Source organism: Drosophila yakuba, chromosome 3R, assembly GCF_016746365.2.
Source record: "Drosophila yakuba strain Tai18E2 chromosome 3R, Prin_Dyak_Tai18E2_2.1, whole genome shotgun sequence".
NCBI classification, from domain to species: domain Eukaryota; kingdom Metazoa; phylum Arthropoda; class Insecta; order Diptera; family Drosophilidae; genus Drosophila; species Drosophila yakuba.
The window spans coordinates 26028691-26042178 of NC_052530.2; the positions used below are offsets into that span (position 1 = coordinate 26028691).

A 13488-nucleotide genomic window follows, 5' to 3' on the forward strand; every position below is an offset into this window, starting at 1 on the left:
GGCACAATTGAATTGGCAGCAGATAGTCTGGATTTTAATTGAAACTCGTTTGGTATTTGCATTTAATTCGCATTCAGTATTTGAAATGCGCAAATTTCCATTTCGAATCCCCCATAATCCTTTAATAATCCCCAGAAAACTTTCGGGCTAACATATTTGCCCCGCCTCGACTCGAAGTAAATTCGAACAAAGCCGCTTCCTATTGTTCTTGACTCGTTTATATCGGGGCGATTCACCCGACGACTTTGCACAAACACAGTTTTCACAATGGTGGGTCTGCCAACACGCCCCGAACAACATTTAGATAAAATTCCATTCCACTTTCATTCCGAGCCAAGGAATTCATCCAAGCTCGGCACTAAGAAAAACCAATGTATATTAAGATTATACTGACCTACATATATTGAATATGTTGTACAACTTTTAGTTTTGTAGCTCTATCTTGAAAACATATTTCAAAAAATATTTCTTAAAATAAGTATCAAATCTATTACCTAAGTACCTATTTATTTTCTTCAGTGCAAGCTCCAACTTTGACCCCGAGTCTTGTCCCCAGTGCGTGCAATGCAAATTGCCAAAGAAAATTTATTCCAACTACTGAATGCGAATTTTCTAGAGCGCCAAAAGTTAACCAAATATGTCAATTGAATGCTTTGTGTGGCAGTGATAAAGGGGATCGGAGTTGCGTGGGGAAGGTGGCAGGGGATGCGGCATGTGGCAAACAACAAACAAAGCGCAGGACCAACTAACCAAGAACGGAGCTTGTAGGTTAAAAAGCAATTTATCTTTGACTTTTGCCAAGTAAATTCCCGCCATTGTCTAAAGTGGTTCGAATGCCCCATTCCTTGTCCTCGAAGTATTTGTGCTGCCATATATGTACGTTTATGTGTTTTTAGTGTTAGGATGCCTTGGAGCTTGCAGCAGTTGTGGGCGGTTAGTTATGTGAATGTGGCAAAGGCACATTTAACTTAACTAGTTGCCATTCCGAGTATTTTCAACCACTCAATTACACCGAACCACAGACATTCAATTGAGCAGCCATATGCAGCTAAAGCAAAAGGCAAACAATGCAGCACCGAATGTAGAAATTATAGCAGTTGCCATTGCCATTGCCGTTGCCGTTGCAGTTGCAAGTTGCAAGTTGCCCCTTTTGCCTGCTGGACTTTTCAATAAATTCTCCGTTGGCATTTGGAAATTTGATCAAAACAGCACGTAAAACTATTTGAACTGCTAACCCAAATAAGCTGGGGCATACAGCCATCCAGCCACGTCGAACCACTTCCCCACCGCCCCGTGTTGCAAACCTTGCCCCACGTCGCGCCAATGAACTGTGTGCAATCAATAGATGCGATTCAAGTTGCTGCTGCAGTTGTTGCAGTTGTTGCCGCTGTGCAGTTGCTGGTGCAGCAGCAACACGAGCTACAAGATACTTTCTGTGCAACCATAGAACTTCCCACATGCCGCAGCGGAATGCCATGGAATGTGCACACGCATCTTCGACTGCCATCCGATCTCCCAGCTTCCCCTGCCACCCCAGCCAGCCGATGCAACCCATCCAACCCAGCTTTTCCCATCTCTACCATCTTTCCGCAGTCTTGCGGTGGGTGTCCCCGTCTTCCGTCTCCAAACCCGCTTTTCGTTCCCCTTGGAAATTCCCCTGCTGCATGGCAGGAGCTTACATTTATGCGCGAAATTGTCGTATGCATTTGCACATTCATAAATTCTCGTTGAGCGCCCCCGAAGCGACAGCAGACCACAGTCCCAAAGAATGCTTTCTAGACACAGCAAGGAATTTGCTAGGAATCTGTGAAACTAACTGAAATTGTGGTTAATTGAAATGTGGGACCATAAAAGTCTAATGGCATATAATTATTCAATGCCGAATTTCCAAATGCAATACTTTTTGTTTTAGCTTCCCTCAAATGATGATTGTTATTCCTCTGATACATTTGGGAGATGTAACTTTTTTTTCCTGTACATTACATGCCATTAGATCTGATGGTGCACAAATAGTTGGCAACCCGTTCCACTGTCTCCCAGCTGATGCTGCTCGTTCGTGCGGCATTTAAATTTCCTTTTTAATTTTATTTTTTAGAATGAACATTTGGTTTTTTTTTTTCATACTCTTTCCATCTTCCTGCTGCAGGCACATTTTATTATTGCATTTTACAACAACGCGGGCAACCTTAGAACAGCACGTCATTAGGCGATAAATTATCTCGTGCGCGTTGCATTTTGCATAAAATGTTGCCGCTGCCTTTGGATTTGGAGCGGTAAAAGTGTGCCAACGCTGCACTTGCAGCTGTGCCAGCGGAGGCAGCAGAGGCAGCGGCATTAAAGGATGCCAGGCAATTTGAATTTGCGAAATTCCATGGGGGCCCAGACCCGTTAGCTGGCGGCCGAGGCCGAGGCCGAAGTCGATGCCAGGCTGTGGCAGTGGCAGTGGCAGAGGCAAGCCGGCTTATCTATGCACAAGATGTTGCCGTTTTGATAAGCTCGGCGCAGCAGCCGGCAATTTATGTGCCGCTGCTGCAGCAGCAATTGCAGTTGCAGTTGCATTCATCATCAACTGCTGCAGCAGCATCGGCAGCAACAGTTGCTGCCTGGAATGCACTGTGGCGAAGCCGCACTGTGGGAGATTCGATCGAGTTTAGCTCGTTAAAACGTAATCCTTTTAGAACTAAGATAGCTATCATTCTTGGCAATGATTTGTTTCTCATTTAATGATCCCTTAAAAACATGTAAGCCTAGTTTTTAAGTGCTACTTTCAATACAATCACTGTTGAGTAAGGTCAAGCTGTGCTGTAATAAAATATTTGCTGATTGACACCAGAAGTTTTCCCAGCTTGATCGTCTGAATTCCCATTGTGCGGCGACGTGCGTTCAACTATGCAAATTTGTGCAGCAGCGCCCAGTTCCCCGCCTTTCCGCCTTCCCGGTTTCTCCAGGAACCAAGGAACCCATCTTTGCTGCAATCTGCCCCCCACACTATTGACTTGCAACTTGCTACAACTTAGTAAGTGCAGATGGGAGTATATACTGTACGTATATATACTTGTCAAACAGCATTCAAGCACGATTCTGGGAAGCATTCCTCTGCGCTGAGTTGACTGGGAAGACTTATGCATTGCTTTGACTACGACAGATTTTAATACAAATGAGCTGAAATTATATAGGGTTGCATGGGTTTATAGAAGAATCCACGGCTAGAAGGGGGGGCCACAGATAGATAACTGGATGTCATGACAGTTCAATCACCGAGATTGCCGATCTTGTTTGCAGCTGCGTTGAGTTATGGCCAGCGATGATGGTCTCCAGAAGCGATCCAACCCAATTGATAGCCCCCAAGCCAGCCAGTTTAGAAAGCTATGGAATAGTTACAATTGCAAGTGAATGTCAAGCACATTAAATAGATGGCTCTGTGCGAGCATTGACTCCTCGAGCAGCGAAGCAATTAATCTGCAAACTTAACGATTCCGCTAACGACGCCGAAACACACACACACGAGCTGAAAGGTTTAAGGGTAATGCTGCTGCTGACATGTCCTTCCCCCTTTCATTCCCCCTCCTTTCATTCCACCAGCCAAGTATCCGAGTATCCGAGTAACCAACTGGGTATCCAACCCTCTCAAACAGGCGATGACAAATGGCAAATTGCAGCACGGCAAGGTGTGCGCTGTGCGCACTGGATGACAAAAAAATCGCTGAACTTTGACTCTCGAAAAGCGAGCGTCGTTAGCGGCGGAGTAGTTGCCAAAGCGCAATTAAACGCCCCGCCATTGAAACAATTACGCTATAACAATTACGCCCTGGTTGCACATGCAACTGCTACTGCACTTGCACTTGCAAAAATATAACCAATTGTTTAATATCCTGCTTTAGTTGGTTTTGATTGGCTGAAAGTGCTTCAAGTTCAAGTTCGACAGAGGCACAGTACTCTTAAACACAGATCATATACACTGTTCCTGTTTGGAGACATTTTTATTGTACAATTTCTCCCGGTGCACCTGTGGTTTCCCCTCGGTCCGATCTTCCTGCAACCCCTCACCCGCGGAGTGCACTCTGTGTTTGTTAATGTGCCGCACTTAGCGGGACGCAGTGGCTCCATTGCTGACGTGGCCGTCGATGGCATTTCCATGCGTCAAATTGCCGCCGGGCATTGCGTGTAATTACAGCAATAAAAATTGCAACACATTGCGTACAAACATGCAACATAAGCGGGGCAAATTCCAGAGTCAAAAGAGCCAGAGCCAAAGCCAGTGCCAGTGCTTTAAGATACATCCCTCGCAGCATGTTCAGCAATTATCTAATTTATAGTAGTCCATTTATCAAAACCGAAACAAATATTCAGTTTCCGAGCGCGCAGCTAGCAAAAAAGAGCAGACCGTCTTGCCACAATTTGTGACTGACTAACGAGCAGTCAGCACATTCAGCATTTGGCAACAACCGAGTGCACTTGGCCACTTGGGTGGCAGGCTGATTGGAGCTGCATGGTTGTGGTGGGGCTCTCATTTTTTCTAGGGGGCTTTTGAAAAAAGGAGAAGGAGGGGGGACTGAAGGATGTCCGTCGAGCGGAACGCAAGTTGATTGCATTTTTAGCATAAATTTCAACGCATTTGACTAATGTCCCGACATTTGTTAAAGGGGTTCCACTGCCGCACTTTGCCATTTTTTAGCCGTCAAGTACTCAACCTGGCATTGGCCATTATCATTTCCACTTCCCTGGAACTCACTCGTTCTGCTAATAGATAATGTGATGCCTGATGGACGACTTTCGACAAAGTTGTATGCAAATCTCCGCTGCTGCCCGCTGGCCATGTAATTGTTTCAACTGCTTAATATCACGTATACGCACCGCCGGACCGTTGCAGCAACGGGCGCAGACGTCGCCATGGTCGCGTCAACAGCAGAACAGCAGCACAAGAATTAATTAACACGCCAAGTCTGCCTGGACACGCCTGCAGCACGTAGCGGAGACTCCAGCTCGGAGTCGGACTCGCCGAGACTCGGACCCAGACCAAAAACCAGAGCCGTGGACTTGGTCAGAACCAGAGCTAGAAGCATTGCGCCATAACTCACTGAAAAAAGAATTGGACCTCCAGTGCACACATAATGTGTTATCTGATCTGAACCGATGAGCTATTATTCCATTCTCTTCATAATTACATTAGATATTTTACAGAATGTGATAACTCTGAATGCCCTTTCAGAATGAATGACTAGAGATTCAAATCAAATGACTAAAGATTCAAAATGAATGACTCAAAGATTTTGTTTCAGTGCATGTGCCCAGCACGGCTCCGTTGTTTGGCAGTTTCTATTTCTCAGATTTTTTCTGTGTGCTCTGGGTATTTATGGGCATTGCAGTAAAAACCTCGATGCAGTTGTGGGAGGATGGGCGGACTGTTGCGGTGTTAAGTGAAAAGCGTGAAATTTATAACAGCCAATAGATTAAGCTAGAATATAAATAACATTTTCATTTTTTCTTTGTTTTTTTTTTCCCGTTTTTGTGGCCCGGTTTCTTTAGCCGGCTCATTGTCCGCCTTTTGTCTATTGTCTGGGCAATGGGCGGAGGATTATTGGAACCAATAATTTAGCCGCGTCGCGTCAAGCACAGATTCTTAATCAATTGTTTTATTTTTTTTTCTGCTCATTTGCTCTTTTGCAGTTGCTGCCGCCGTCGCCCAACCGAAGAACTCAACCGCACTTCTGCCATATCTACAGATCCAGAAGCACGCCGTCACAAGACTGACCATCAGCAAGCCCCACTCCCCGTACTATCTGCCATGCATACCCATCCTAACGCCCTACAACCGCGATCAGGGTGAGTGTACTTTATGAGATTGCATAGAATTGCAAAATAGAAATGCAATAGAAATGCAATTATGAGTACTTACTAACATTTTCGCACTGTGACACAGACAACCAGCCCATCTACTGCAGCTGGTATCGGAATGACGTGGCAGTCGAACAAGTATCGTATCGCAAGAATGACTTCTTCATCTATGACAATGGAACGCTGCGACTGCCCACCAATGAAAAGGCCAGCGGCGAGTATTACTGCAAGATCGAGTGGGATGAGTCGGCGGTGATATCCGACACCATCACTGTCGAGTATCCAGGTGAGTTGCTCATTTGGACTAAAAGAAATTGAAAGATGAATTTTGACGAATTTTTTAATTCATGTTCATGCATTTCAGTGCTCAAGCGGCTCTTTCCTGGCCAACAGCAGACGGCCAACATTAGTGCGTTGGAAAACAAACCGCTGGTGCTGAGCTGCCCCTTTCTGAGTGTTCCAGCTGCCCGTTTTAGCTGGTACTTTGGCAACGATTCCCTGACCAATGACAACAGGCGAGTAAAGATCAGTGTTGAAGCATCGAGCAGCGGGCCAAGACTTGTATATATGGCCTATATACTTGGAGAGCTTGCCAGCTGGATGGGTTGACCCACGCTTTGAGTTTTGATTTAATTTTTATTTATTAAATTTCTAATAAATTACTGATTATTGCAGTGCTCTCATCCTGTCAAATGGCACCCTAATATTGAGGCATTTGCGTCTGGAACAGGCGGGTAAATACAAGTGAGTATTAAATCTAGTTTATGCACATCCAATCAACATCAGTTTAAATCGTGTTTAAGCAGCCCTTCAAAATGCAGTTTAAGTTAACTGCTAGTTTCCGTATAGCACTTTTAATGCACATGCACATTTAACCTGTTAAATGTAACAATATGTGTAGATGCCCTGCTGGGTAAAACTGCTATGCCGATCTGCCCAGTTTAACTAAATTAAGACCGAGGGCAATTTTCCATTTGGCTGCTGCCGCCGCAGCGCTCCACCTTCGCCTTTGTGGCAAAATCAACACCTTTTGCGGCACTCCATCAGCAGACCCACTCCCATACCCACTCCCAAACCCGCACACACAGACTAGCATTCACGCACCACTCGCACCGAGTGCCGGTGTGCCCTTAAACAATGCATTAATTAACACTTAGCGGCGGCCGAGTGGTGGCTGTAATTGTGGCCATTGTCCATGTCAATTATCGCGCGGGACCACTGACCACTATCCATTATCCATTATCCACTATCCACTATTCCCCGTTGCAGATGCGTGGCGCAGAACACATTTGCCGGCAAGACGCACCGCCAGTTCATTTGGCAACTGCAAGTGGAGCCCAAGGATGCTACATTTTATCCCAAAAACGAGGCGGGTATTACCGAGACATCCGTTTCGGAGGCCCAGCTATTGCCGGCATTTCAGAATGCGACGGTTTACGTTGCCGCCGGCGGATCCGTGTTGCTACAATGCCACGCGGTGGCAGACTTTGTGCCCATTGTGTGGTACCTCCAGCCGCCGAACAATAAGATGCTGCGCCTGAGCAACAATAGTGTGGCCTATTCCATCACGAATGCTAGTGTAGCCCAGCATGAAGGGCGCTACAGCTGCATAACGCCGCTGGAAACGCAAAACTTCCAGGTGATTGTGACCACACCGCCGAGGATTGTGAGTCGCCTGCCCGTCGAGGTGGTGTATATTGGTCTCTCGAGGACACTTACCTGCCGGGCAGAGGGTCATCCGGAACCGAGTATCACCTGGTACCACAACGGAGTCCATCTGAACAGCTCCTATACCCGCTACATTAGCGGCAATGAGTTGCACGTCCACTCGTTCGACTCCAAGGAGGAGGGCATCTACCAGTGTGTGGCCAGAAATGTGGCTGGTGAGGATTCGGCGACGGGTGAGCTGCGATTCAACCGGCAGCTCGAGGAGGTCAACCCATTGCAGAACATTCGCTGTTATCCGCACAGCTTCCATTCGATCAACATCACATTTGACAGCCGCACCCTAACGTCAATGTTTGTGGTCTATATTGTGAGGAACAATCCCCACAGTTGGACCTCGTTCTCGCCCATGAAGCTGAATCAGACCTCCTACGTGGTGATATCTACTGATTTGCCCGTTTACGAGCCCTTTGCCTTGATCACCCGGGTTTTGTTTCCCACCACAGAGGTGAGGACAGGAACTTTGGTTCCCCAGCAGATGATTCTCAGCTCCCTAAGAAGTACACCAGTCACGTGCTGCACTCAGGGATGTAAGTGTTTATAACTTTCTTCGAGGTGCCAGGAAAATTTCTCATTTTCTTTGTATTTTTTTTGTAGTAATGCTTCGACCCATTGCCGTGGGCAATGACACGTTTGTTAAGTGGTCGCAGGGTCAGTTGGAGAACAAGAAGTATTTCATCCTGCAGTTCTCGATCAACCACACCCATCCGCATCCTGCGCAGCTGTTAAATGGAGCTCTAAAAGGCACCTTGACTTCTGTTGAGGAAAAAGCCGACCAGGTGCGACACCATCTGACCGAAATTCAGCCTCTTAATCAATCTGCGGCAGCCACAGTGCTGAGGAATGTGGAGCACGAGGACAACGTGGTCGATGACACCCTAGAGCTGGAGGATGACATCTTCAGTCTAGTGGTGGATGCCAGTGTAACAGGAATCTTGCTGCAGCGATTCACGCGCATCAAAATGAGAGTGCTGATCATCACCACCGAGAATGAGTTCCTGGGCCAGGACTTTCGCTACGTTCAGTGGAAGATTGTGAGTAGACTGTACTGTAGGGGATTATTTTGTCATCTCTCTAGGACGCCATCTAAATGCAGGTTCTAATATGGCTTGAACATGATTTTTCCTTGCAGATCGAGAATGGCACTTCGGAGCAGTCAAATATGCCCTTTCGTTTGGTCACCCGTGAGTCTCGGGCCCTGGCCTTCAAGTTTCTGGACAGCCTAAATGAGACTTGCGTGCTGGAGTGCCACACGGAGATACAAGCACAAATGTCATTACCCAGTCAGGATCCAAAGTGTCAGGATCGAAATATTGCCAACTCGTTGCTGTTGGTCACAGGTCTCAAGCCAGACACTCGGTACAATCTGCATTTCTACAACTGCAAGACACATATTTTCTATGGCGACATCGATGAGAAGACCGAGCAGGATCGTAAGTAAAACACTCACTTCCTATTCGCTTCCACATTGCACGGATTGTGTTTTATAGCTCCTGGCACCATCAGCAATTCGAAGTTGATTAAACAGAATGGGCTGAAATTGATGTGGGAGCCACCGATTAATCCCAATGGCCGTGTCCATCACTATGATATCCGCTGGTCCTTGGACAATGTAACGCACGAAGCTATTGTTAAAGAGTGCACCAAATGCTCATATAAGGTAATTAAAGCATATAGAGTACCCAAACTTCGGCTATATTTATTTTTATCATCCTTGTTAGTTTCCAAATGTCTCGGAGACGGCGAAAATCCATGTGGCAGTTCGCGTAATGGGTGACACTGGAGCAGGAGCTCCCATGTACTTCGACATGATAAATAATAACCACACTTGGCTGAAGGAGGAAAGCGAAACATCGAATTCGGAAGTTTACAGTGGGATTGCCATAGGCTCTTTGCTGTCAATAGCCTGTGTCTTTCTCTTCGGCCTGTTTATAATTTTCCAGCAGCGCAACTTCAAGGCCCGCGCCCAAGGACCCAGCCACCTGACCACACCCACTGATATTAATTTCGGTAATCTGAGCAGTGCCTCAGGGATGCCGGGAGACAGTGCCGGCGGTCTCAGTGGCGGAACATTGCAGCAGGATTGCCACGAGATGCAGACTCTTATTCCGCGTTCTCGCTATCACATTGAACTGCTGCCGGAGCACAGTTTGGAATACCAGACCAGCACGGCGGCCGTGGCAGTTGTTCATCTAGCGAATGGCAATGGGAGTGTCCAGGTGGCGAGGCGATCGGATCAAGATGGAGCTGCTCAGGGGGACCTGGGCATTGCCGGAGTGCACAATCTATCGCAGTTGCCGTTGTGCGGAGTTGGAGGAACATCGCCGGAGCGAAAGACCGTGCAGGATGCCATGTTGCAGGAGGCGAAAGCATTCTATATACCCTACAGGCATACGCCACCCAACGCGGTGGCTTTGAGCAGCTCCAAACAGTGTGCGGTGTCCAGTGGCTCCGAACTGGAGGTGATTGTGCCGCCAAATTCGCTGCCATTGGTCACCACCATGCCGGGACTGGGTGTGGTCGGTGGCGGTGGAGGAGCCGGTGTAGGTGGCTCCAGTCGGAGGAGCGGGAGCCTGAGCAGCAGCAGTGCCAGCAGCAGCAGCAATGGCAGCAGTAAAAAACAATTTCACACCAACTTTGTGCGCCACTCGAATTCCAATGATGGAATTTGCCTGCTGGCCGAGGAGGAGGCGGCTGCCACCTTAACACCCACCTCGGAACGGGAGTATGCGGCCGTATGCCTCACCAATGGTTTCAAACTGCCCGCCGATGTGGCCAAATCGGGGGGCGGTACGTATAACACCACCAACAATAACAATAGCAGCACTAACACTAGCCAGAAATCAGCAAATGCCAAGGAGCGTCAGCCGCGAGGCAATGGCAATCCGATCTCGTTCAGCCACAATGCATCCAAAGTTCCTGCCAACGGACCAGCGTCCGTTAACGTAAACCATTCGTCGGGGGTCAAGCAATCTTGGCCAGCGGCGACCGTGGTCCATAGACGAGCCCAGGTGGATCCCAATGGGTGAAGCAAGCAGTATTTTTATGAAGCTACTACATAGCAAGCAAGCAAAACAAAAGAAATTGAAAGAGGAGGTGGGCGGAAAATGATATAGGAGAGAAAATCACATTCACAGCTCGAAACATTCCAAAAGAATATTGATTACGGAGATGATGATTAGATCACTACCATGATTAGCATTTATAAAGAGTACATTTTATAAATGTAAATATTTAGTAACTGAAACTATGGAACTATGGGAGAAATGATTAATTAAGCTAATATTTATACACATGTATCTACATACACTCGTATACAAAACACGTACGCTAAGTTGTATGCTATAGTTTTGTCACGATTCAACGTTTTTACCGTACTTTTGTATTTGTATTTGTATTTGTTTAGTTTTTGTTTGTTTTTTCGTTAATTGAGGCTCATTTTTACATGTAACTTTTCTTACACATACACATAATTTATTGTTGCTTTCGATGCAAACACAAACATAACAGAAGCACACCGAAATACATAAGTACATAGCAATAGACCGCGCAGCCCGCAAGTATGCATTACAATATTTGTCGCTGATAATTACTACGTTTAACAATTGCTTCGTAATTGCCGCAAAAAATTCAATTACACTCAAATAGAATAAATATACGCAAACAGAACAGCCAAAAACCACAAATACTGCAATAGCCCACACTCAACTACTCAACCACCAAACTACCCAACCACTCAAATGCCACTCAACCACAATAGTCACAAGTGTTCACATCGATTCCGATTTAAAACGTAATCTATTCAATAATATTTGTAATTTTATTTAATTTATATTTGTAGTCCTCTTTTTTTAAGTGAAATGTTTAATGTTTAATTTCCGCATATTTACTGCTGCATTTTGTTTTGTTTACACAACCGATATATCAAATGTACCTGATTATATTCATTTTGCATTCTTGTTTTTGTGCTCTTGGTCTCACATGCACTTTCCCTTTGAAAAAGGAACAATTTCCAATTTGTGCACACATCCATATTGCATAACTCTATAATAAGCCACATAATCCATCGCATTGCAGCCGAATTGTAACCTACATAATAAATTCACCAACCGTACCTCGACATCAAAGCTACGCCAAACGAGAAACTACACAAACCGAGCTCTCCTGCTCCATTCCACTGATATTATTTTTGATAGCAATTGGAAAGTTGATTCAGTAGCCGACACAACGAAGTGTGAACTGTTGTTCTGTGTGAAACGAGATGCGAAAATTGTTACGAGATTCAGAGACAGAAACACAGCCATGCACACACTTACCCCCAAAAATCATTATAGAACCATAGAATATACATTCCACTGGCGTATGCAAGTCGCAGATACATTGTACACACACATATGACACCAATTGGAGATACGTTTTTAAATGACTAAAAGAAGTACGAGAATATATATATTCAATGTGAACAAAATGTGTTTGAAAACTGTAACTGTAACTGTATACGTATTTAGAGTCTAAGTGCAATACCAACAATTAATTAAATAGCAAAAGGTAACCTATAAGATCCCTGAGGCAGAACAAAACCAACAACTATAAACAATAGTACCTTTCCACTCAACCAGAAGCAATGTTCAAAGTAGACTCACCTCGAACCCAGTTAGTTGCGACTTAGACCATCCGTAAATAAACAATCTGAATTGTGTTCAAGCGGAATAATGCCGCAGACTTTGAACTCCGAACTTCCCAGTCACCGAAAGGAGTTACCAGTTTACCAGTTTGTATAGCCGAATAATTTTACAATTTACAAAACCAATGTGCATGCAGAACACAAAAGCCACAAAATGAACTTTAACCTACGAAATGCATTTAAATACAAAATATATTCCGAAAGAAAAACTCAAAATTCCTAACTAAATAAAACAAAAAAAAAAAATAAATAGAATGAATCGAATCGAATGAAGAAAAAATCCATTTTGAACGTTACGAACATTAAGAAAACCAAAATTAACTAAACTATTATATGCATCAAAAGGCAACAAAAAAATTTATGTACTAAAGTTATAGAATTAGGCGTAAGAAATCCATATGAATGTACGTGTTTGGAAACTTCGAGGATAAAATGAAGATGCGGAGAACTGCAGAAATTAAGTAAAAATAGCTGCGATTGTGATCGCCGTGTAAGTGGATGTGATAAATGTTTAAATTATTTAAGCGCAAAAACAATAAAGAAATACGGAAATTAATTATTAGGAAGACAAAGATAGAAATGCGTATTGCGACTTTTGCAACGGTTTTTGGCCAACGGAAACCACTCTAACTAAGAGTCCACTAAAATTGTAAGCAAACAATTATTATGTTCTTATCTTTGGCGAAACTGCTGCTCCTAGCACACTCTCTACTAAGTCTACGCATTTAAACGTAAAATTAATTATGCGTATATATTTTTATTTTTGTAATTTTAGTTTGCATTTAAGTCCACATTTTGTATACCTCATTAGTAGAGTGGCGAACAACTAAATTGTGTAAACATATAAAGGCTTGGTTTCTTCGTTTTACAATCAGAGCGTAATATTTGAACTATTCATAATTGAACAAACGAAAAAAAAACTAATGTATTTTTTATGCAATTTATATATGCATTGTACATGCAAGCGAAATTAATTATTTCAAGCAACTGAGCTGCCAACGATTCGTGTTAAAGATTTTGATGCAAGTAAATTGGCCACCACCAACCAACCAGGCCAACAAACAGGACAATGAAATTTGGCACGGCTAAAAAGAGTCTAAGAGAAAAAATTAAGAAATCGCGGTGTTTGTTTAGAGAATACAAAGATTTGGCAAAGAAGATTGAACGCAACCTTAACTATTGGAAAATATACTAAAAAATAAGTTATGATGGAAAACATACAAAATCGTGTTTTATTAACTACA

The 13488-nt window shown here is 44.4% G+C and overlaps 1 protein-coding gene across 1 annotated transcript in view; it reads left to right on the forward strand.

Annotated features, from left to right (window-relative positions):
• LOC6538384 overlaps window positions 1-13464 on the forward strand; it is a 58488-nt gene extending 45024 nt beyond the window's left edge. The window contains exons 3-11 of the mRNA XM_002098872.4: window positions 5668-5823; window positions 5921-6121; window positions 6200-6350; window positions 6511-6579; window positions 7105-8090; window positions 8158-8594; window positions 8693-8993; window positions 9051-9220; window positions 9282-13464. Coding sequence (XP_002098908.2) covers window positions 5668-5823; window positions 5921-6121; window positions 6200-6350; window positions 6511-6579; window positions 7105-8090; window positions 8158-8594; window positions 8693-8993; window positions 9051-9220; window positions 9282-10589 — 3779 coding nt within the window. The 3' untranslated portion in view covers window positions 10590-13464. The remainder of the gene's footprint in view (window positions 1-5667; window positions 5824-5920; window positions 6122-6199; window positions 6351-6510; window positions 6580-7104; window positions 8091-8157; window positions 8595-8692; window positions 8994-9050; window positions 9221-9281) is intronic.
• The last annotated feature ends 24 nt before the right edge of the window (window positions 13465-13488 follow it).